Here is a 24,669-nt window from a genome sequence, read left to right as displayed (position 1 = left end):
GCCACCACACCTGGCTATTTTTTGTATTCTTAGTAGAGACGGGTTTTCACAATGTTGGTCAGGCTGGTCTCAAACTCCTGACCTCATGTGATCCACCCACCTCAGCCTCTCAAAGTGCTGGGATTATAGGCATGAGCCACTGCACTCTGCCTTAACTCAGTATCTTAGTCCATATGTCGTATAACAAAATACCACAGACTGGGTGACTCATAAACAATAGAAATTTATTGGTTGAGCACCTCAGCCTCCCAAAGTGCTAGGATTCCAGGCATGAGCCACCTTATCTGGCCGGATTTACAGACTTTAAAATTATCTTTATTTTTTCAATTATAAAATTATTAACCCACTTAGAACAGATGGAAAAAGGAGGAAAGAAAGGTCTTCTGTACTTGGATGGGGCCAGGTTTGGGGCAAGGAACTGGCACTGTGGAGCTTGGTGCTTGCCCACAGGACCAGCAGGCTACGAGGCAACTGACATGCCCCAGGGAAAGTCATCTTGAGTTGCGTATTGACGATGAGGGGGTTACGGGTCCAAGCTGCAAACTTCTTAAGCCATTCTCTAAAACATCCACACTCCGGGACTGCTGAGATGGAAAGAGAGAAATTAGGAGGTATCAACTGGCGAGGCATCACAGGGAGGAAGGAGGGAGAGGTGAGGATGAGATCATTAGGAAGAGAAAAGAACTGGCCACAGAAGGGCCAAGAAGGCGTGGAGAAAAACAGGGAGGTGACAAGAGCTCCTTAGTAAAGGGAGATTGTCTGTTTACTCTGTTGATAGTTTCTTTTGCTGTGCAGGAGCTCCATTTAATTAGATCCCAATTGTCAATTTCTGTTTTGGTTGCATTTGCTTTTCAGAATTTAATCATAGATTGTTTGCATAGACCAGTGTCCAGTAGAGTATTTCATATTTCCCAGGTTTTCTTCTAAGATTTTTGTAGTTTGAGGTCTTACATCTAAGTCTTTAATTCATCTTGGGTTATTATTATTTTGAGCCGGAGTCTTGCTCTGTCACCCAGGCTGGAGTACAGTGGCACAATCTCAGCTCACTGCAAGCTCCGCCTCCTGGGTTCACCCCATTCTCCTGCCTCAACCTCCTGAGTAGCTGGGACTACATACAGGTGCCTGCCACCACACCCGGCTAATTTTTTGTATTTTTAGTAGAGACGGGGTTTCACCGTGTTAGTCAGGATGGTCTCGATCTCCTGACCTCGTGATTCACCCGCCTCAGCCTCCCAAAGTGCTGGGATTACAGGCGTGAGCCACCGTGCCCGGCCCAGGTTATTATTATTTTTTAAGCAAAGCCTCACTCTGTTGCCCAGGCTGGAGTGCAGTGGCACGATCTCAGCTCACTACAGCCTTCGCCTCCCTGAACTCATGCAATCTCCCACTTCACTCTCCCAAATGGCTGGGACCATGGGCACATGTCACCATGCCTGGCTGATTTTTGTATTTTTTGTAGAGATGGGGGTTTGCCATGTTGCCCAGGCTGGTCTTGAACTCTGGGGCTCAAGCGATCCACCCGCCTTGGCCTCCTGAAGTGCTGGGATTACAGGTGTGAGTCGTCATGCCCAGCACATCTTGAGTTAATTTTTTTTTTTTCTTTCATGACAGAGTCTTGCTCTGTTGCCCAGGCTGGAGTGCAGTGGCGTGATCTTGGCTCACTGCAACCTCCCACCTTCCGGGTTCTAGCAGTTCTCCTGCTTCAGCCTCCCGAGTAGCTGGGATTACAGGCGCAGAGATGGGGTTTCACCATGTTGGCTAGGCTAGTCTCAAACTCCTGACCTCTTGATCCGCCTGCCTCGGCCTCCCAGTGCTGGGATTATAGGCATAAGTCACTGCGCCCGGCTGAGTTAATTTTTGTATATGGTGAGGGGTACACATGGACATAAAGATGGAAATAATAGACACTAGAGACTCCAAAAGAAGGGAGGGTGGGAGGGAGACCAGGGTTGAAAAACTACCTATTGGGTGCTATGTGCCAGTAGACTGGGTGACTCAAACCTCAGCATCACACAATATATCTATGTAACAACCCTGCACATGTACCCCTGGAATCTAAAAGAACAAGAGGGAGCCGCTGGTGCCAGAGGAGAACCCCCCCAAAACAAACAGGTAGTGGGGCCGGGTACGGTGGCTCACACCTGTAATCCCAGCACTTTGGGAGGCCAAGGCGCACAGGTCACTTGAAGCCAAGAGTTCAAGGCCAGCCTGGGCAATATGGTAAAACCCTGTCTCTACTAAAAATGCAAGAATTAGCTGGGCATGGTGGCGGGTGCCTGTAGTCCCAGCTACTCGGGAGGCTGAAGCACGAGAATCACTTGAACCCCGGAGGTGGAGGTTGCAGTGAGCCGAGATCGTGCCACTGCACTCCTGCCTGGGTGACAGAGTGAGACCCTGTCTCAAAAGAGAAAAGGAAAAAAAAAGGTAGGGGTAAGGGCAGTGGACAGAGGTATGACTGGGCGCCGGGCTGCGGCAGGCGGTGAGGAGGCGGGGGGCAGCAGGCAGGACAGCTCCTCACCTTTATCCTTTCAAGCCGTCGCTTTATGGCTTGGCTGTTTTTATCTAGCTCCTTTAACTTCTCAGAGGGGTTGAAGGAAGGCGGTTCCTTGTGGTCCACAAAGTTTTCCCAGCAGTCAGTAAACTCTGAGATCGAAGAGGGAAACCAGACAGGCCCCAGGGGCAGCAGCTGCAGCGCCAGGAACTCTTGCTTCCTTTCCCCTCTCTTTCCTTCCTCTTCCTGGACATTGCTCTGTCCGGGGAATTCTCCCTCCTGGGTGGTGTCGGATCTTGGGCCTCGACCGAGCCACAATCCTTCCTTCCTGGCTTCCCACAGATCCCGCCCCCGCCTCACCGCCCCCCCTCCAGCCAAGCCTGCGCCCCCGGGGGTTTGCCCTCTTGGAGCTGCAAAGCCTCCTTCCTACCTGGAAGGCCCATGACCTCCACTGGGACCTGGGATCCACACAGAAGCAGCAGCCCCTCCTGATAGTTCGGGCGCCAGTGGTAGTACAGGCGGGAGGCGAAGATGCGCAGGTTCAGATGGCGGTGAGCCTTGATGAAGTCAACCAGCTCCCCGGCACAGGAGGGACAGGGGCTCCACGTGAGGTAACAGGTGACTTGGTAGCACTGGGTTTCGTCCAGTCCCATGGACTTGATCTCGTTAATAAAGCGAATTTCTGCATGGTCCTCTTTCTGGGGAGGGTCCCGGGAGGTGAGAATAGAGAGGCCAGGAGTCACGTGACTGGGGGCGGGGGCCGGGACTGGGGCGGGGAGGGGGTGCGGAGGGGTCTGTCCGGCAAACTTTCTAGTGGGTGGCCCGGCCTAGCACAGGGCAAGCACCCGCTTCCTGCCTTCCTTGGTTTGTACAGCCCTGCACTCACGCACCCGTGTGTTAATTCGTCTGTCCCGAGGCTTCCACAGCTTTCTCTAAATTGGACAAAGATCCCAGTGTCCAGAGGAAGAGACCCCATCTCCACGCCCCAGTCCCGAAACTTCGTGGACCTTGCCTTTGGACACCCGCCTAGGAGGCTGTGTCCAACCTGGGATGATCCTAAACAGCAGGTGAGAGCCGGGGTGGGGGTCGGGGAGGCAGGGCGGGTCCGGGCTGGCAATAGAGCCGAGGGCAGGAATGTGAGGGAGTTGCGCTCAGACCGTGGCACGGCACCTCGGCTTCCCCGAAGTAGTAACTGAGCTGAGATCGGGAGAATGAGCAAAGGAGAGGAGCAGAAGGAACATTCCACAGAAAGGATTCTACAGAAGGGATGACTTCTTCGGAGGCCCCGGGACGGGAAGGAATGGGGAGCATCCTAGAGAAGCTGGGCCCCTCAGACCCAGCTAAGCCAGAACCCAGGCAGGGACCGAGGGTTAGGAAAACACAGAGGGTGTTAAATCAGCAATTGAGAAATTTATAGGCAGGCATTTCATGTATTTCCTGCACACATCAGATGGGTTTAGCCCCTGCCGGGCCTGTGCCCAGAGAGCCCGTGTGGCACCTTGTTTTTTAAGTGGCCTCTGGTAGGCGTGGAGCCATTCTGCGGCGTCAGCTGGTAACACAAGAGGGCCTTCCTCGGGTAGTAAGGCTTGTTGACACGGCGCTTGTTGTTAAACTGTAAGCTGAATGTTTTGGCTGTTAGCAGAGCCATCGTGTTTCTGTGCAACAGAAAGGGAAAACGAAAGATGCAGGGAACGTCATCTGGGGTCACCCCAGGCTCAAGCCACTTTTCAAACCCAACTCTTTTTTGTTTTTTGAAACGGAGTCTCCCTCTGTCGCCCAGGCGGGAGTGCAGTGGCGCGATCTTGGCTCACTACAACCACCGCCTTCCAAGTTCAAGTGATTCTCCTGCCTCAGCCTCCCAAGTAGCTGGGATTAGAGATGCCCACCACCACACCCAGCTAATTTTTGTATTTTTAGTACATACTGGGTTTTACCATGTTGGCCAGGCTGGTCTCGAACTCCTGAACTCAGGTGATCCACCCACCTTGGTCTCCCAAAGTGTTGGGATTACAGGCGTGAGCCACTGCGGCCAGCCAAACACAACTCTTTCTGTTCACTTGGACCCCTCTCCTTGGTGAGGGAGGGTCTCCCCTTTAGTTGTTGGCCAGGAGGACTGCAGTGGAGGAGGGGGAGGAAGCGCTGGCAGGAGGGCAGGAGGACGGGAGTGCTTCTTCCCACCTTGTCTGCTACTTCCCATCCTCCCACCTGGGAGGGCACCCGCTGCTGCCCACAGCTGAGGCTCTTTGTATGGGACTGCCCTGACCTCATCACTATTCTGCCTGGGTTGGGTGGGGATCCCCTGCCTGAGAACTGTGGGTGTGCCTTTCTGGCTCCGCTGAGCTCAGACCTTCTCTGAGCTGCTCACACGCCTCTCGCCTGAGTCCCAGATCCCTCTTTCCAGCTGCAGTTGGACACCCCCTCCTTGAGGTCCACAGGCCTCTCGACCCCTACATGTCCAATACCAGAACCCTTCTTCTTGGGGAGTGACGGGGTGGAGACTGGAGCTTCCTCTAACACTGTGCTCTTTGCTTAGGTGTGTGTTTCACAATTTTGTCTGCACAAAACACAGAGTTGGGTGAACAGGAAAAGCTGTTGTCACCAAGGGAGTGTTGTGACAGATATTTGGCTGAAGGAGTTACATTGATTTTGCTCTGCTGAATTGTGATTACATTCTACAGAGGATTCAATTTTGGATTTCGCTTTTATTTTATTTCATTTTATTTATTTATTTTTTTGAGACAGAGTCTCACTCTGTCGCCCAGGCTGGAATGCAATGGTGCAATCTCGGCCCACTGCAACCTCTACCTACCCAGTTCAAGCGATTCTCCCACCTCAACCTCCCAAGTAGCTGGGATTACAGGCACTCTCCTTCATGCCTGGCTAGTTTTTGTATTTTTGTAGAGATGGAGTTTTACCATGTTGGCCAGGCTGGTCTTGAACTCCTTTGACCTCAGGTGATCCACCCACCTCGGCCTCCCAAAGTGCTGGGATTATAGGCGTGAGCCACCATGCCCGGCCAGGATTGTGACCCATGCTGTCTCCCTGAGGGCCTGAGCTCCCTCTCTTTGGCCTCTCTGATTGGTCATTGCCCTTCTACTTTCTATTCTGCTTTCTGGAAGACCCCTGAGCATTTCAAGCCTCCAAGTCCTGAGAATTTCTGCAGCTTTCCCAAGCAGGAGGACCAGGGAGAGGGGAAGAGAAGATGCTGGCAGGGGCAGCAGGGCCAGGGTGACCTCTCCCAGCTCAGGGCACCAGCCCTGGTCTTTCCAGGAACAGATCCCCCATCCTCGCAGTATTTCTGCCAACTATCCTCCAACCCATTAAAAATAAGAAAAGTGAATAAAATTCTCCACTTCAGAATAAGAGCTCTTACTATTTCAGTTCAGTTAATTCCTGGCATTTTACTATTCATGTTTTTTTTTTTTTTTTTTTTTTTTTAGTTTTGGTAGATAAGGAGTCTCCCTATGTTGACCAGGCTGGTTTGGAACTCCCGGCCTCTAGTGATGATCCTCCTCTCTCAGCTTCGCAAAGTGTTGGGATTACAGGCATGAGCCATTGTGCCTGGCCAGGCAGGAGAATGGGGTGAACTCAGGAGGAGGAGCTTGTGGTGAGCTGAGATCACTCTCCAGCCTGGGAGACAGACAGAGATTCCGTCTCAAGAAAAAAAAAAAAAAAAAAAAAAAAATTCAGAGTAGCACCTCCATCCCCCAGGCCCAGGCCCTCTTCTAAGTGCTGAGAGAGTCTGAACTCATGTGAGGCTGCCCTAGGGCTGCAGGGGCCATTCCCATCTTACAGAGGAGGGGCCAGAGGCGCAGAGAGGCGGGGTAACCTGCCCAGGCCACAGAGCTGGGGACAGATGGAGCTAGGGCCCCTTTCCAGGCCAGCCCTGTCCAGCCTCTGCATCACGGGGCCCTGCAGGAGGGAGCCGTTGGGGACCAGGCTCTCTTCTTACTAAATTTTAAAATAAAAGCATTTCTCCTGATCATTAAGTTTTTCCCTATATTCCATGTTACTGGTGTCATTATAAATGGTGAATGCTGATCGTGGAGGAGGAGCGTGTGTTCGGGGTCATCTGCGTCCTCCTCTGCCCACAGTGGAGACATCCTTGGAAAACAAGATTTACCTTGTGCTTCAGAGACCATTCCCTCCCCACACCTTCTCCTAAGACTCTGTATTGAAACAAAGTAAATCTTACAGAAAGTTCATCGAAGCGCTCTGAACAAAATTCCAGATTGCTCCTGTCATCCTTTAGTTGGGTTCTCCCAGTTCCAGAACCCAGGAATGGCAGGAAGCACACAGAGGGAGCACCCTCCCAAGGTGGGGAGCATCAGCCCAGCCATGACTTTTAGGGGAGAGTCTCAGCAGGGGACCTGGACTGGGGCAGGTAGGGGAGGCAGCCCATTCAGAAGCAGCAGTGGGGCGACCACACAGCAGGGCAAAGAGCCTGGGTGGGAGTGGGGGCGGCAGGGGAGTCAGAGGGGAAGGAGCCCAGGGATGGGATTGGGGCAGTGGGAGGCCAGGGCTGAGGCCCAGAAGGGCTGCCAGGCAGGAAGGGGCAGCAGAGGACCCAGTGGACAGAGTGGGCAGCGGTACCTGATCTGTGCTTCTGGCCACAGCTTCCTTAGCAGGCTTGCCCCTGCTTGTCTGGGGCACTAAGTTTCACTTTTGTTTCCAGGCAGCTCTCCCAAAAGTCACCTCTCAGGGCTTGATGAGGGTGGCTCCACCCTCTCCCTTTTTTGGGGACTGGAGTGGGAGGGCCCTGGGTGCTTCAGATCCCTCAGGCTCCTTCCTTTATCTATGTTCCTCAGGCTTGGCAGGGGAAGTCTGATGGAGATGCCTCACCTCCCATCCTCCCATCCCCAATTCCCTCCCCAGGTACAGCCAGACTCAACTTCCTCCCCAGGTACAGTTTACAAAGGAACAAAGGCTGGATGCAGTGGCTCACACCTGTAATCCCAACATTTGGGCGGCTGAGGTGGGCAAATCACGAGGTAAGGAGATGAAGACCATCCTGGCCAACATGGTGAAACCCCGTCTCTACTAAAATACAAAAAATTAGCCAGGCGTGGTGGTGGGCGCCTGTAGTTCCAGCTACTTGGGAGGCTGAGGCAGGGAAATCACTTGAACCTGGGAGGCAGAGGTTGCAGTGAGTCGAGATCGCACCACTGCACTCCAGCCTGGTGACAGAACGAGACACTGAAAAAAAAGAGAGAGAGAAAGGAAGGAAGGAGGGAGGGAGGGAGGGAGAGAGGGAGGAAAGGAAGGGAGGAAGGGAGGAAGGGAGGGAGGGAGGGAGGGAGGGAGGGAGGGATGGAGGAAGGAAGGAAGGAAGGAAGGAAGGAAGGAAGGAAGGAAGGAAGGAAGGAAGGAAGGAAGGAATTGATGACTGGTCATGGTGCCTGTTATCCCAGCACTTTGGGAGTGCTGGGAGTGAGGCAGGTGGATCACCCGAGGTCAGGAGTTCGAGACCAACCTGGCCAACCGCACTCCAGCCTAGGCAATAGGAGCGAGACTCCGTCTCAAAAAATGAAGTATAATAAACGAAAGGAATAGAAGCCACAGAGAGGAACAGGGATCCAGACCAGGACTGAGACCACAGGCCAGATGTCATTCCCCTGGTGGGCAGGGCAGGCTGCAGCCCCCTCCCCACCACCCCACTGACCTTTGTCATTCAGCCTCCTGGCAGGACCCTGAGCCTGCTGTGAAATGAGCACTGGGGTCAGGGCTCAGGACTGCATCTCCAGCGGATCCAGTGCCCATTACCTTGCCCAGTCCCCAGATAGTACTGGGAGGGGAGAACCGTGATCCTGACAGTCAGAGGAGGTCCCAAGCACAGAGAGGCTAAGATACTGTCCCCAGGTCACACAGCAAATCAACAGCAGAGCTGGAGGGCTGGCCAGGGCTTCCTGTGTCCCTCCTCCCCCACAGCTACCTGCTTTGAGGTTCTTCATTGCTCCATGGAAAGAGGAGGAGAGGAGACACGAGGAAGGGGACTTACTGCTCCTAAAGGGCCTCCCAGGTTAGAGATGAAGGACCTGGACTTCACATTTGCATTCTGGAACCCGTGTTCTCATCTTCATGCATATCAACCAACACCCTTCAGATCATAAACACCAAAGAGCCAGGCCAGGTGCCGTGGCTCATGCCTATAATCCCAGCATTTCAGGAGGCTGAGGCAGGCTGATGACCTGAGGTCAGGAGTTCGAGACCAGCCTGGGCAACATGGCGAAACCTTGTCTCTACTAAAAATACAAAAATTAGCCAGGCGTGGTGGCGGGCACCTGTAATCCTAGCTACTCGGGAGTCTGAAGTAGGGGAATCATCTGAACCTAGGAGGCAGAGGTTGCAGCGAGCCAAGACTGTGCCACTTCACTCCAGCCTGGGTGGCAAGATCAAAACTCCATCTAAAAAAAAAGAAAAAGAAAAGAGAAAGAAAAACTAAAGAGCCCCAAGGAAAGTTGAATCCCAAGGGCGAGGACTAGGGGCAGTCACTGCAGAGTCTAGGTTCCACACCAAGGAGTCCCACTGAATCTTGCCCAGCTTGTCCCTCCATGTCCTCCCGCCCTGCACACCCCGACAGCCCCCTAGACCCTGCATGGCCCCTGGGGTCACAGGAGCTTGGGTGGGAATTTAGAAGGTTCCTGGGAATGGCATCCCCTCCACCCTATCTGTCCTAATGTTGGGGCTACAGTCCATGGAAGATTCTAGAATAAGCGGGGTCCTGCCAGAAGCGACATCAGATCTGCACTCTGTAGTGCTGGTTAATCAGAGAGCTGAGTCTCCCAGGCTGAGAAGCAGGGAGGATGGAAAGAAAGGCGGAACCCTTTCCTAGTCCTTCCCACAGGCAGCATTCCCACTGTTCCTCCAGTGAATCCCTGCAGCAGAGACCCTGTGGTGTCTAGGACGGGCCTCTGCTTAGGTGTTGTCTCCAGGAGAAGGGGAGGTTTGGCCTGGCCACTGTGGCCCGTGTTCGTTGCTGGAAAAGGGGACCCGATCCGGACTCCAAGAATGGGTTCTTGGATCTCTCACAGGAAAGAACTCAAGGTGAGCCACAGGGTGCGGTGAAGTTATGATCGTTCATTAGAAGCTCCCGTACTGGCCGGGCGCGGTGGCTCAAGCCTGTAATTCCAGCACTTTGGGAGGCCGAGATGGGCGGATCACGAGGTCAGGAGATCGAGACCATGCTGGCTAACACGGTGAAACCCCGTCTCTACTAAAAATACAAAAAATTAGCCGGGCGAGGTGGCGGGCGCCTGTAGTCCCAGCTACTCGGGAGGCTGAGGCAGGAGAATGGCGTGAACCCAGGAGGCGGAGCTTGCAGTGAGCTGAGATCCGGCCACTGCACTCCAGCCTGGGCGACAGAGCGAGACTCCGTCTCAAAAAAAAAAAAAAAAAAAAAAAAAAGAAGCTCCCGTACTACGGACTAGGGAGGCCTCAGAAGGCAGAAGGAAGAACGTCCCGTCTTTGTTTTAAGCTTCTTTTTTTTTTTTTTTTTTTTTTTGAGACGGAGTCTTGCTCTGTCACCCAGGATGTGGTGCAATGGCGTGATCTCAGCTCACTTCAACCTCCGCCTCCCAGGTTTAAGAAATTCTCCTGCTTGGCCGGGCGCGGTGGCTCACGCCTGTAATCCCAGCACTTTGGGAGGCCGAGGCGGGCGGATCACAAGGTCAGGAGATCGAGACCATGGTGAAACCCCGTCTCTACTAAAAATAGAAAAAATTAGCCGGGCGCGGTGGCGGGCGCCTGTAGTCCCAGCTACTTGGGAGGCTGAGGCAGGAGAATGGCGTGAACCCGGGAGGCGGAGCTTGCAGTGAGCCGAGATTGCGCCACTGCACTCCAGCCTGGGCGACAGTCCGAGACTCCGTCTCAAAAAAAAAAAAAAAAAAAAAAAGAAATTCTCCTGCCTCAGACTCCTGAGTAGCTGGGATCACAGGTGTGCAGCCACCCGGCTAATTTTTATATTTTTATTAGAGAGAGGATTTCACCATATTGGTCAGGCTGGTTTCAAACTTCTGACTCCTGATCCGCCCACCTCAGCCTCCCAAAGTGCTGGGATTACAGGTGTGAGCCACCATGCCCGGCCTAAATCTCCCCTTTATAAGGACACCAGATTTATTGGATTAGGAACCACCCCGACGACCTCATCCACTGTGCCTGGCCTAAACTCTCGTATATTGGAGTCTTATCAATGTAAAAGCTAAGCTATGTCTACATGCAAGCGAGCTGACAGTGTGACAAAATTTATTACTTTGTTGATTTAAAGAAAATTTTCCAGGGCCTGGCATGGTGGCTCACATCTGTAATCCCAGCACTTTGGGAGTTCGAGGTCAGCCTGGCCGACATGGTGAAACCCCATCTCTACTAAAATTGCAAAAACTAGCTGGGCATGGTGGTGGCGCACCTGTAATCCCAGCTGAGGCTGAGACAGGAGAATCTCTTGAACCCGGGAAGCAGAGGTTGCAGTGAGCCTAGATCCTGCTACTGCACTCCAGCCTGGGCGACAGAGCGAGACTCCATCTCAAAAAAAAAAAAAAAAGATATCAATGAGATAAGCATATCTTATTTAAAGTGTATGATTTTAAAATCATGCTCTTTTAGTTTAGTTTTAAGAACAATAGATTGGGCTGGGCACAGTGGATCATGCCTGTAATTCCAGCACTTTAGGAGGCCAAGGCGGGCCAATCTCCTGAGGTCGGGAGTTTGAGACCAGCCTGGACCAACATGGAGAAACCCCATCTCTACCAAAAATACAAAAATCAGCCAGGTGTGGTGGCGCATGCCTGTAATCCCAGCTACTCGGGAGGCTGAGACAGGAGAATTGCTTGAACCCAGGAGGCAGAGGTTACAGTGAGCTGAGATCAAGCCATTGCACTCCAGCCTGGGCAATAGAGCAAAACTCTATGTCCAAAAAACAAAAAACAAGCAAAAAAAAAAAAAAAAAAAAACCCAAAAAACAAAAAAACTCCCATCTCCAAAAAAAAAAAAAAAACCAAGAACAATAGATTGAATAATCCCTATAATGATTGAAGATGTTACAGGCTGGAGTCCCAGAAAATATCTTGGCATGCCTTTGAACTTTGATTTCATTTGTAATTCAGTTTTTTTGTTTGTTTGTTTGTTGTTTTGAGACAGAGTCTCACTCTGTCACCCAGGCTGGAGTGCAGTGGCACGATCTTGGCTCACTGCAGTCTCCACCTCCCGGGTTCCAGCAATTCTTTTGCCTCAGCCTACCGAGTAGCTGGGACTACAAGCGCCCACCACCACGCCCAGCTAATTTTTGTATTTTTAGTAGAGACGGGGTTTCACCATGTTGGCCAGGCTGGTCTCAAAACTCCTGACCTCAGGTGATCCACCTGTTTTGGCCTCCCACAGTGCTGGGATTATAGGCATGAGCCACCGCGCCCTGCCTGTTACTTGGTTTATCTAGGTAATTTAATTTGACATCAAATACACAAAAGTATAATAAATGCAAGCCCTGATGGGAAATAAAGTAGGTGCTTACCAGGAAGGATGATAGCTTTCTCCAAATGAGGGGGAATCATGTCTTCCAAACTTGTCGAGGTCCAAACCTCACAGCCCAGATCAACAGGAGGAAAATAACCCTCCTAAGAGGAAATCTCCCAAACAGGAGGGGTAAAGACTCCTCCCCAACCTTATCTCAAATGAAACAGAATGCAAACCCAATTCTGGAGTTTTGTCCAAGAAAGATCTGCCAGGGGGCAGAAGGGGTTACCAGTGTGGGTACCTCCCACCATAGCTCTGTGGGCTGCTGATTCCCCTGGAAGGAAGTGAGAATTGGATCCCACTTCTGACCCCATGTATGTTGAAGTCAAAATAAAACTGTGGAGAGAAATTTCTAGGTTTAATGTTTTATTTGGGAAGAAGAATTGCAATTCAGTGTGTACATGAAGAACAAAGGGAAGATGAAAGATCTTTTTTAAAGGAGAAATATTTGTGTTCCTCTTTCAGAAAGTTAATGGGTCCCAGGACCTAGGTTCTAGGGAGCTGGCAGGTTGCATTGATGAGCCACTGTGGTAGGCACCGTGAGTCCCAGCGTTACAGCAACTTAACTCAGAAGCTATAGGTAAAGCTGGTTTCAGGGTACGGTGAGCAGTTCCAGCCATCAGGCTGGTGGAAGTGAGGTTTTCTAGCCTGAGTGGTTTCCCCTCCTGGCTCCTGGCCTCTGAGTTGGGCGTGACAAGAATGACCCAATTCTTAGCATCAGTTTTTACAAGAGATGTTTCTCAAATTTAACTTTCACACTTATGTATATTTCTAGTACCCATTTACATTCAGTTCAATGATAAGATTCAGGTATGATGGGGAGATGGGAGGAGCCAGGCTAGGGGCCCCAGGATGGGAGGGAGGAGACTGGGGGGTGGATGGAGGTTGCTCTGGAGGCAGAAAGCAGCCTCTCACAGGCAGGGTCAGGAAAGTGGGGAGGAGGCAGGGAGGTGGGGGCCACTGAGGAGCGGTACTCAGGGCAGAAGCAGCTCAGAAGGCCCAGGCAGGAGTGAATCTGGTCCAGGACAGAGGGAAGGCATCAGGAGGCCGAGCAGGAGCCAAGAGGAGCGAGGGGATCGGCTGTGAGGCTACCCTCCAGCTTGGTAACAGGAGATGGGTAGTTTTCACACAGTCCCTTGCGAGGCCAACGTGGCTTATCTCTCTTGTACACAGTATTCTCAACAGTGTTCAAATTCTAAGATAGAGGAGAAAACAGTCAGGCCTGGCAGACCTCTGTCCCCTGACCCTGGGCCTAGGTGTGATCTCCTGTCTGTCAGTGCTGGCTCAGTCCCTGCAGGCTTTCCTGGGACATGCTCCCAAGGGCATCCCAGACTCCCCTGGCCTCATGCTGTCCCCTCCCCCACACACACTCCTTAGGCCCCAACCTCTCACCCTTAGAAGACATGATCTGCACACGTGCCCCTTTGTCCTGCAGTCTGTGAAGCCCATGCTGGAATCCCGGGTCACAGTCGTGGTAGAGGCGGGCAGTGAAGATGCTCAGCCTTGCTTTGTTGTGCTCGGCCAGGAACTCGGCCGCTTTCGCCACATGGTCCGGGCCGGGGCTCCGGGGTATGAACCAGGCGATCTGGTAGCACTTGTAAGGAGGCAGCGCGTTGCAGGTCGGGACGGGAAGCACATTTGTGCTCCATGAGACCGGCTGCTTTTGCCCTTTCTCACTGCAGTGTCAAGGAGAGGAGACGCCTGCCGGTGGTGGCTCACGCCTGTGATCCCAGTACCTTGGGAGGCCGAGGCAGGAGGATTGCCTGATCCTAGAAGTTCAAGATCAGCCGGGGCAACATGGAAAAACCCCATCCCTATTACACACACACACACACACACTGAAGGGGTGGCCTGCCCCTCCACACCTGTGGGCGTTTCTCGTTAGGTGGAACGAGAGACTTGAGAAAAGAAATGAGACACAGAGACAAAGTATAGAGAAAGAAAAAGTGGGCCCAGGGGACCGGCGCTCAGCATACAGAGGACCCACGTAGACACCGGTCTCTGAGTTCCCTTAGTATTTATTGATCATTATCTTTACCATCTTAGAAAAAGGGAAGTGACAGGATAATAGGATTATCGTAGGGAGAAGGTCAGCAGTAAGACATATGAATAAAAATCTCTGTGACATGAATAAGTTTAAGGAAAAGTGCTGTGCCTTGATATGCATATGCAAACATCTTCATAAACCTTTTTAGTGCATAAAGAGCAGCATTGCGCTAGCAAGTCCCACCTTTCGCCCTAAGGCGGTTTTCTCCTTTCTCAGTAAACAGAACATACAATCGAGTTTTACACCGACATGTTCCATTGCCCAGGGACGGGCAGGAGACAGATGCTTTTCTCTATCTCAACTGCCAAGAGGCCTTCTTTCCTCTTAACTAGTCCTCCTCAGCACAGACCCTTCACGGGTGTCAGGCTGGGGGACGATCAGGTCTTTCCCTTCCCACGAGGCCATATTTCAGACTATCACATGGGGAGAAACCTTGGACAATACCTAGCTTTCCTAGGCAGAGGTCCCTGCGACCTTGGCAGTGTACGTGTCTCTGGGTACTTGAGATTAAGAGAATGGTGATGACTTTTAACCAGTAAACTGCCTTCAGGCACTTGTTTAACAAAAGCACATCCTGCACAGCCCAAAATCCATTAAACCTTGAGTCACCACAGCACATGTCTCTTGCAAGGACAAGGTTGGGGGTAGAGTCACAGACTAACAGCATCTCAAATACAGAACAAAATGGAGTCTCTTATGTCTACTTCGTTCTATATAGACACAGTAACAGGCTGATCTCTTTCTTCCCCCCGCCCCGCCCCCCCACACACACGGAAATTAGCTGGGTGTGGTGACGGACGCTTGTAGTCCCAGCTACTTGGGAGGCTGAAGTGGGAGGATCAGTTAAGCCCGGGAGGTTGAGGCTGCAGTAAGGTGTGATCTTGCCACTGCACTCCAGTCTGGGTGACAGAGTCAGACCCTTACTCAAAAAAATGTATAAATAAAGAGGGGAGACGGATGTCTACAGGCAAACAGGCTCACTGCTGACACAGACCTCTCAAGGGGTGTGCTTTGCCCCTTATGCTTTTCTCTGCTCAGGGCCGCTCTCCCACTGAGGATGCCCTTCAAGGAATCAGGAGCCTTCTGTGTTCTCAGAACCCTCCGACACGCAAGACCACATCCTTCCATCCTGCAGACTCAGGGCCCCGGTAGAAAGGATGTGACTCAGAAAAGGTGTCAGAGCCTTGCTTGACTCCCCACTATCTCCCCAGAAAGCCCTGTGCACTGTTAGGCAGGTGTGGGGGCAACTTTTTCAGACTTTGACCACAGAGGCCACTTTACTCCTGACCCGGGTGGCTCTCTGGGAAGCAGTGGCTGCCTAGGGTGGTGAGGGCTGGAGAAGGCAGTGGGAGGAGGATAGGGCCCCATCTTGGAGGGCGGCCGAGGTACAGACCCTGAGGGGCAGCAGGCGCCTTCCACGGCAGCCCATCCTGTGCCTGTGGGTACCAAAACCACAGCGCTGCCGGTGGCATCGCCTCCCCGAGGGCTTCCTGGGTGGGGGGTCTGGACCAGACCTTGTGGGCAGGGAGACTGCCATGACGTCAGGCAGCTTCACTCAGGGAGAGGAGGAGACTCAGATTGGCCCAACGCCTGGTGCGTGCCAGGTCGGTCCCAAATCCAGCCCCCACTGCCCTCCAAGTGCACAGCTGAGAGGAGGTATAATTGCCCCCACTTTACAGATGAGTAAAGAGAGGTTTCAGGGGAGGTGATGTGCCGAGGTACCTGACAGTAGCAGGCACAGTGGGCTGTTAGACCCAGGCTCGCCTGCCAGTGCTCTGGTCTCCACTCTCCAGGTCCCCATAGAAGTGTGTGGAACCATTACTCCCTGCCCCAGAGTGATACGGAGAGTCACGGTCTCTGTCCAGAATTTTCTGATTGACACAGGGCAGACCTGATGGTGAGCGTTGTTGCTCTGTGTGCAGGCACGGGCCTGTGCCAGGCCACCTCCCCCAGCCCTGCTCCTGACAGTCCCTGGACCACCCCCATCTCCATCTCAGTCTTCCCACCAAGGGAACGGGGCCACAAGCTCACTCCACCCTGACCAGCTCCCTGAAACACACCAGCATCTTGATTAAGCAACAACTTTCCCTGCTGTCTCCAGATGGTCATTCATTCTTCCATGGGTAGGAAATTGGAAAGAAAAAAGCGGTAGATCTTGAACGTCTGTATTTGTTCTGAGGGTGGGGTAGGGGGATGACATTCACCAAGAACTGACTGGAATCCGGGCTCCGGAGGGCCCCTGCCTGCACCTGTGTGGCTCCTTTCCAACAGGGAGACTGGCTGCTGGCTGTCCTCTTACTGCTGGGCCTGTCCCTTCCAATCAGCGCCCGGGGCTCTGTGAGTGAGGGTGGGGTCTGCATTTAGGTTCCTCTCCTGTGAGGTTTAGCTGAGTTTTCTGGCTCCAGAGGGATGTCGTGTGACCTTTGCCCCACTACAGGTCCACTAACAAGGAAAGACATCTACACATTTGCTAGTGTTTATGGAAACACATGCAATTCATGATACAATCACACAGGGAAAAAATATAAGAAAAGATTTAGTATTTCATTTTATTCCTCTAGGTATAAAACCAATTCAAATTGTCACTGGATTAGTAGGTTTGAAACTTTTCTGAGTGTATTGAGTATAATCTTAGTACTATATTCTTGAAACATAACATAAATTTTTGATTAAAAGTAATTCACTCTGGCCGGGCGCGGTGGCTCAAGCCTGTAATCCCAGCACTTTGGGAGGCCGAGACGGGCGGATCACGAGGTCAGGAGATCGAAACCATCCTGGCTAACACGGTGAAACCCCGTCTCTATTAAGAAATACAAAAAAAAAAACTAGCCGGGCGAGGTGGCGGGCGCCTGTAGTCCCAGCTACTCGGGAGGCTGAGGCCGGAGAATGGCGTGAACCCGGGAGGCGGAGCTTGCAGTGAGCTGAGATCCGGCCACTGCACTCCAGCCTGGGCGACAGAGCGAGACTCCGTCTCAAAAAAAAAAAAAAAAAAAAGTAATTCACTCTAATTTTTAAAAAATCTACTTGGTCAGGAGCGCCTTGCTTCGCTGGTGTCTGTGAGCTGCTGGAGATGGTGGTGAACGGCCTGTTTGCATTTCTTGGAAGAAGATCTTTTATTCTGTGGCTCAACCCAGGTCTCTGCCTTCCTTAGAGACTGAGGCCCATCCTTCAGTTTCCCTGATTCTGGAAGAGTGGGGGGAGGGGGGGTTGAATGGAGCCGGGAGGGGGGAGTGAGAGAGTGGAAAGAGGGCACAGGGAGGAGGCCTGGGGACAGTGACAATGACAGGAGAGGAGGGAGAGAGAGGGAGGCTGTGAGAAGGAAAGGGAGGGACAGAGCTGGGCGCCCTGGGGGGAGCAGGGAACCCAGAGGAGGCTCTGAGCAGAGGGAAGGCAAGGCCCGGGAAGAGGGGAGGAGGGGGAGGCCGATGGGGCACCAGGCAGAGGGAGGAAGCCGTCACCTGGAGAATGGCCCTAAGCCTTCCACTCAGGGCTTGGCTGTGCTCATCTAGTCCATCCCAGGGCTGGAAGGGACGTCCCTGGCGGTCCACAAAGGTGTCCCAGCAGTACTCAAATTCTGAAAAGGGACAGGGGAGATAAGTCACGCTCCGGCTGTGGGGACGGGGTGGCACCAAGAGCCCGTGACTCTCAGGACAGACTTCCCACATCCTGGTTTTGGTCCCTGCTTTCCCTCTCCCTCCCCTAGGGACTGAGCTCCTTCATCAGGCACTTCCTTCCCACTGGGATCTGGGCCAGCCCAGTTCTCATTCTTTCCACTTCCAGCCACCCTCCCTGCCCTCCCCGGGCCCACATCTCCTGGCCTGGCCTCTCTCTTCCCATAGACCCCAAAGTCGGGTCCAGAGTGCAGCCATCGTCTCTGCAGGCAGCGGACCAAGGCCTTTCCCTCAGGGATGCCAACCCTCCCCACTTTCTAGTAACTTCCCAGGGCCCCCTCCTGCCCCAGCCGACCCCGCCCCACTCTAGGCCTCCATTCTCACCACTGTAGTTCATCATTGCAATTTTGGCCCCATCCCTGTGCAAGGTGCGCAGCCCCTCCTGATATCTTCCTTGATCATCATAGATGCGGGCAGCGAAGATGCACAAGCTCACGTGTTCGTTATTTGAAATGAATTTAGCCATTTCCTGGGCACAGCTAAAGCAGGGGCTCCAGGAGGTGAAGCAGGTAACCCTGTATTGCTGGCCATCCAGCTTCCAAAAGGGAATCAGGTCCAGGAAGCACAGCTCTGCATGGCGGCCTTTAGGGAAACCGTGTATATTTGGAGCCTAGAAAAGAAAGCAAGCCGTGAGGTTATTTATTTATTTATTTATTATTGTTATTATTTTTTTGGACAGAGTTTCACTCTTGTTGCCCAGGCTGGAGTGCACGAGTAGCTGGGATTACAGGCATGCACCACCACACCAGGCTAATTTTGTATTTTTAGTAGAAAGGGGGTTTCTCCATGTTGGTCAGGCTGGTCTCGAACTCCCGACCTCAGGTGATCTGCCCTCCTCAGCCTCCCAAAGTGCTGGGATTACAGGTGTGAGCCACCATGCCTGGCCGAGGTAATTTTTAGTGAGCAGGGAGAGACAGCCTGGATCAGGTGAGGCTGGGTGCAGGGGAGCCTCCAACACAAAATTAGCAGGGGGTACCAAACCCCAATTTTCTTTGTCTTTGTCTTTCCTTCCTTTACTTTCCGACAGAGTCTGGTTTTGTCACTCAGGCTGGAGTACAGTGGCACAGTCTTGGCTCACCGCAACCTCCACCTCCCAGGTTCAAGCGATTCTCGTGCCTCAGCCTCCTCAGTAGCTGGGACTACAGGCATGTGCCAACACGCCTGGCTAATTTTTGTATTTTTAGTAGAGACAGGGTTTCACCATGTTGGCCAGGCTCATCTTGAATGCCTAACCTCAAGTGATCCACCCACCTCAGCCTCCCAAAGCGCTGGGATTACAGGCGTGAGCCACCACACCTGACCTGATTTTTATGATAATCCGTTAAATAATGTAATTTTCCATTACGATGGAATTTCTCTGATACTGAGTATTTGGAGCATCCTCTCATTTTGCACCTGAGATCAGTGCCTTTAGGACCCTCACTCCGCCCCAGGCCTGCAGAGAGGGGCTGTAGAGCTGGGGGAGGCAAGACAGATGCCACTGAGCTGTGTGTGCTTCCCTCGTGGGGAGACTGACCTCTCTATCCATCAATTCCCCTCGCCCCACCCCTTCTGTGACCCATAATTCTAGACGCTTCCGCATTGTGCTTTAGCCTGTATTAAGCCCAAGAGTGACAGACTGAGGCCAGAGGGCTCCCTTTGCAGGGAGAAGTGGGGATGAGGGGTCCCCAGCAGGACTAACCCCACATTGGGAAGGGCTCCAGTCATGGGGTGATTGCCCTTGTTGAGCCCAAGGAATGATGGTGTTTTGTCCAAATTTCGACTGGGAACTAGTCAAGCCAAGGAGTCCAGTGCAGAGAGGACTCGGAGTAGAACGGATGACACCAAATGTGCTGAGAAGGGGCTGTGGGTCATTCCTGGGGGAGTCCCGTCCCACTGGTTAGGCAGTGATGGGAACCGGCGCCTTTGAAAGTGGCTTCCAAGCAGTGGGTATGGGCCCAGCAGGGCCCACATTGAGCTCATAGAGCCCAGAGGAACCCTGTTTCCAGCACCAGAGCCAAGCAGAATTCGACCTCTCCAGCCAGGGGCTGTGCTGGGCAAAGGCCAGGGAAGAACGTCCCACGGGTTCAGGGCCCCTCAGCCTGGCCTGGCCCAGGTCCTCTTCAAATGCTGACCATCCCTGCATCCTGACTTGGGGCCTGTTCTAGCCTTGCTGTGGGCTCCATCCTGGTCAGGACAGAATCCCTGGTGGGCCTTTCCTACCTCAGTCTCTCTTCCCACAGGAGGAAGCCCAGGAGCAGGCACTGGGGAATCTTGGCCTTGTGAGGTCGGGGAGCCCCCGAGCCTCAAATCCCACAGTTCCGAATCATTCCTGGTGAGAGCTGCGTCTGTGAGGGGATCCTAGCAGGGTCCTCAGAAAGCACGTTGCCTTTGACCCCACTTGGCCCTGGTGCAGACCCTTTTCCTCTGCCCCGACCCTCTCAGAGCACAGCAGGAGTGGGGATGGCTGAGCCCTGGGCCTGGGGGTGACTCTGGACTAGTGGTGTCAGCCCCTGAGACATGTGGCTGGTTAGGCATGTGGGGTTGGAAGCCGCCAATCCTGGAGAGTCACTGAAGCCAAAGTTTCCCCCCCCAACCCCAGGGCCAAGCAGCAGCAGCTGCAGGAAGCACAGGTGACAGACACTCTGCGGGACACCACAGGTACCGCCCAGAACCTTCTGCCCATGCGTGTCCCTGGATTGGGAGAGCCCTGCCTGGATGTGGGTGGCTGGGTTGGTCACCTGGTTGCGTAGAAAGCCCCTGTGCTGGTTCAGCGGGACCCAGGTGTCGTTGTGCAGGCGCTCCACCTTGTAACACAGGTAAGTCTCATGCTGTCCACTGACCCAAGGTTTATTGTTAAAGTTGGAAGTGAACGTGCCTGGATCCATCAAATGTCTGTGGACAGCGGGGGAAAAAGCCCAGAGGAGTAAGAGCCCTCGTCGTGGTCTGCCCTGCCTCCCCCTCCCTCTCCACGCTTCCTCCCTTTCACCCCACCCTCCTTCCCCTTGCTCCCCACATCCCTTAGCACCTGTCAGAAGGGGCTCCCGCTCACTTGCTGGAGCCTCCACACCTGCCCCTCTGACCCCTTCTGAGGCTCACTGGGAGATCGCTGCAGCCCTGGGGCCTGTCTAGGCCTTGTCAGGGCCTCCTCAGGTTCAGCTCAGTGTGCTCAGGCCCCCTCCCTGGGGTACAGCTGGGTCTTCTTCCCTGGCCGCACAATACACCCCAGTCCTGGCTCTGCTCCCTGTCAGTCCCTGCTGGAGGTGGACCCACCGGGGCTTCCCTCCTGCCTACAAGGTTAGCTCTTGCCACACCTAGCATCAGGGCAGAGACGCTCCTGAGCGGGACCAGCGGGGAGAAGAGCCTGCCAGGGACTTTTTTTTTTTTTTTAATCACAGGATTTGCTTCTGCTGCCAAAAATAATACCTGTCCTTACGAAACCACGAATTATAAAGGTAAAAGTGAATTATTAGCACCCAGTGCAGAGGCATTTCCAAACCAGAAACACCAGGTCTTCACCCCGGGCTGGACAGAGGGGAGGATGTGACCTTTGATAGGACTCTGCAGAGCGCAGCCTGCAACTGGGAAGGGTCTGGCTGGGGAAGCCACGGGCATCACCTGAGGGGTCACGTTGGGACCCCAAAGAGGCCCAGAGAGAGTCTGAGAAGAGGAGCAGCCCGGAAGTGGTGGGGCATGGGAGCCTGTCGGGGTGGCTAAGGAGGGACTCAGGAGAGTTGGGTGCAGGAGGAATGGGGTGGGTGAAGCACGCAGCAAGGTCTGGGTGGAGGGGCCATGAGAGTCAGGTCAGGACTCCCCTGGGAGACAGACACACAGGACAGGAACCCCTGTTCCCCACCCAGGCCTGCCCACAATGACTGCAGCTTGTTGCCGTGCATTTCACTGTTTCTGCCCATAATCAATGTATTGAAGCCCTAACCCCCACTCCCTCAAAGGGTGGCTGTATTTGGAAACAGGTCCTTTCTTTCTTGTTTGTTTGTTTGAGAAGTTGTTTCGCTCTTTGGCCCGGGTTGGAGGGCAGTGGCACAGTCTGGGCTCCCCGTAACCTCCGCCTCCCGGGTTCAAGCGATTCTCCTGCCTCGGCCTCCCGAGTAGCGGGGATTATAGGCGCCCAACACCACTCCCGGCTAATTTTTGTATTTTTGATGGAGATGGGGTTTTGCCACACTGGCCAGGCTGGTGTCGAACTCCTGACCTCAGGTGATCCACCCACCTCAGCCTCCCAAAGTGCTGGGATTACAGGAGTGAGCCTCTGCACCTGGCCTGGAGACAGATCCTTTCATCAGATGATTAATTTAAATGAGGCCTTCAGTGTGGGCCCAGATTCACCTGGCTGGGGTCCATAAACAAGGACATTTAGAGGCAGAGAGACCCCGGGAGTCCAAGTGCACAGAGGAACGGCCAGAGAAGACAGGGCCGGAAGGGACCCCTTGCCAGCCAGGAGGAGCGGCCACAGAGGACACAGCCCCGCCCACCCCTCCACCCTGGACTTGCAGCCTCCAGATCTGTGAGAAAATAAATGCCTGCCCTGTGGGCACCCGCCCGGGCCATCTTCTATAGCAGTGGAAGCCTGAAGCTCTGTTTCCACGGAGGCAGCTCCTTCTCAGGGGCTCAGGTCAGCCTTGAAGAATGTTACTCAAAGCTTCTAACTGTCGGGCTTGTGAATATTCATACCCACTTACTACGTCCAGTTTTATGACAAATATGGTTATGCCAGGGAGATGGAAGGAGCCAGGCTGGGGATGCCAGGCTGTGGGGAGGGCGGCCTCGGAGATGGATGGAGGTTGCTCTGGAGGCCGAAGGGGCCTCTCACTCACAGGAGGGGCCCAGGAAAGGAGGGGGGAAGGCAGGGAGGTGGAGGGAGCATGAGGAGTTGGGGCGAGGTGGTGTGACCATGAGGGCAGGCAGGGGGCAGGAGGGAGGGCAGGAGGGCCTGGCCAGGAGAGAACCTGGTCTGGGACAGAGGGGAGGCCTCAAGAGGGTAAGCAGGAGGTGAGAGGAGAGAGGCGATGAGCCTGGAGGGAGACCCTCACCTGAGAAGCTCCCCCAGCGTGGCCTGCAGTAATGTATAATGTTTAGGCAGATTGTTCCGAGGCTTAAATGGCTTTCCTCGGCCGTCCACGAACTTGTTCCAACAGTCTTGAAATTCTGAGAAAAAGAAGAGAGAACGCAGTCAGGCCCGCCTGGCCTGTCTTCTGTGACCTTGGGGCCCTCCCCTCCCAGACAGACTCTGGATGCTAGTTACAGTCAGTGCCAGACCCAACCCCACAGGCTCCCCTGGGACACTTGGCCTTTGCAGGCATCACAGCAGATCCACAGGTATGTGTGGGAGGGACCCATCACAGAGCCTCACTCAGTCTCTCCCACACCTCTGAGCCTCCCACTTCTCACCGTTATAATTCATGATCTTCATGGTGGCATGCGGACCGCCTCTTTTCTGACACAGGATGCGAAGCGCCTGCTGGTAATCTGGTTTCCAGAAGTAGTAGAGGCGGGCAACAAAGATGGTCAGGGTAACCTTCGGGTCCTTGGCCAGGAACGTGGCCACACTGTTTGCACACCTTGTGCAGGGGCTCCAGGATACGTACCAGGTGACCTTGTACTCCTGGTCATGATGCAGCTGCCTCCACTTGTGGAACCAGCGGAGGAATCTCATCTCTGGGTGGTACTTAGCCTTGGAGTACACCTGGGAGAGGAGCAGGGGCAGGGGAAGCTCTGAGAGGGGGAGCAGGAGGAGAGCAGGGGTGATGCAGGGGGAGGAGGGGCCAGGACAGGAGCCCAGGGGATCTTGCCACTGAAGCTCCTTTCCTCCATCCCCCCTGTTTAGTTTGAGTGATTGTCTGCTCCAAAGCTCATGTTAATTGCTATGGTAATGGCCTTAAGAGGTGGCACCTACAAGCGGCTATGAGGCTGTGGGGACTGCACCTTTGTGGGTGCCACTGCTGTGGTTATTCAAGGGCGTCTTCAGCCCCACTTTCTGTCTCTTGCCCTCTAGCTGGAGGGGCAGTGTGTAAGATTAAACTCCTGCTTCCTCTTGTCCCCGTGGCATGGAGCAGCAGTGACCCGACATCCCAGGCCACTCTGTCTGGAGCATCCCCTGAGCTTCTGGCAACAACCTTCACCCCCACGTGACTGTGCAGCTCGCAGGCCCTGGAAAGTCGCTGGTGCCTTGACAGTAGATTTCCCAGCGTCCAGAACTCGAGCCAGCACATTTCTATTCATTGTCAATGTCCCCGTCTCAGTCCTGTTGTTGAAGCATCACAAGGTGCACCAAGACACGTGCTTCCCTTCGTTTGGGAGTTTTCCCAGCCCTGTTCAAGGCCTCGTGCATGAATTCTGGCATCCATTCTCCCAGGCATCCATTCACCAGGCATCCTCAGCCCCTGCTGTGGCCTGGCCCTCTGGGGTCTGCCTTATTCCCTGTCTGCGGTCAGCTGGGGAGGCCACTGGACCTTCACTGTCCATTTCGGGGGGGTCGGGCACTGGCCAAGGGGGCTACTGAGCACTTGAAATGGGGCTCTGATTAGAGACCTGAGCACCTGAAAAATACACCGCTCATTTCTCTTTTTTTTTTGAGACGGAGTTTCACTCTTGTTGCCCAGGCTGGAGTATAATGATGCAATCTCGGCTCACTACAACCTCTGCCTCATGGGATCAAGCGATTCTCCTGCCTCAGCCTCCCGAGTACCTGGGAATACAGGTGACTGCCACCACGCCTAGCTAATTTTTTTGTATTTTAGTAGAGACGGGATTTCACCATGTTGCCCAGGCCGGTTTCGAATATCTAACCTCAGGTGATCCACCTGCCTTGGCCTCCCAAAGTGCTGGGATTACAGGTGCGAGCCACCCACCGTACATGACCCACACAGCTCATTTCAAAGACTCAGTGTGACAAGAAAAAGAAACTTCATTATCTTGTCAAGAATTTTATGTTAATTAATGTTGAAGTAATATGTTAG

At 53.5% G+C, this 24,669-nt stretch overlaps 2 protein-coding genes across 9 annotated transcripts in view; both read right to left on the bottom strand.

The window, feature by feature from the left end:
• Positions 1–203: 203 nt before the first annotated feature.
• On the bottom strand, positions 204–12,096 carry LOC105464427 (apolipoprotein B mRNA editing enzyme catalytic subunit 3H). 5 transcript variants are annotated; one of them, XM_071080609.1, is made up of 6 exons: positions 11,994–12,086; positions 8,773–8,895; positions 3,990–4,146; positions 2,922–3,189; positions 2,519–2,643; positions 204–584 (listed from the first exon to the last, which is right to left on the bottom strand). In XM_071080609.1, exons 3-6 carry the CDS (start codon positions 4,137–4,139, stop codon positions 492–494), a joined length of 636 nt encoding a protein of 211 aa, XP_070936710.1. In that variant the 5' UTR covers positions 4,140–4,146; positions 8,773–8,895; positions 11,994–12,086; the 3' UTR covers positions 204–491. The 5 variants fall into 5 exon arrangements, with proteins under 5 accessions (XP_070936710.1, XP_070936709.1, XP_070936713.1 ...); XM_071080608.1 differs by lacking the exon at positions 8,773–8,895 and having other exon boundaries at positions 11,994–12,096; XM_071080612.1 differs by lacking the exons at positions 8,773–8,895; positions 11,994–12,086 and adding an exon at positions 8,490–8,705.
• Positions 12,097–16,572: 4,476 nt separating this feature from the next.
• Positions 16,573–24,669, bottom strand: part of APOBEC3G (apolipoprotein B mRNA editing enzyme catalytic subunit 3G) — an 11,789-nt gene continuing 3,692 nt past the window's right edge. For 3 of the 4 annotated variants that reach the window (XM_011712326.3, XM_011712330.3, XM_011712329.2), the window contains 6 exons: positions 23,102–23,396; positions 22,744–22,858; positions 20,434–20,587; positions 18,038–18,323; positions 17,501–17,616; positions 17,029–17,225 (listed from right to left, as the gene is read on the bottom strand). In XM_011712326.3, coding sequence (XP_011710628.2) covers positions 17,211–17,225; positions 17,501–17,616; positions 18,038–18,323; positions 20,434–20,587; positions 22,744–22,858; positions 23,102–23,396 — 981 coding nt within the window. In that variant the 3' untranslated portion in view covers positions 17,029–17,210. 4 annotated transcript variants of the gene reach the window in all.

The sequence above is a fragment of the Macaca nemestrina genome, chromosome 15, assembly GCF_043159975.1.
Source record: "Macaca nemestrina isolate mMacNem1 chromosome 15, mMacNem.hap1, whole genome shotgun sequence".
NCBI classification, from domain to species: domain Eukaryota; kingdom Metazoa; phylum Chordata; class Mammalia; order Primates; family Cercopithecidae; genus Macaca; species Macaca nemestrina.
The sequence above is the reverse complement of the archived record's forward strand: the minus strand, read 5'-3'. Positions and strand labels throughout refer to the sequence as shown.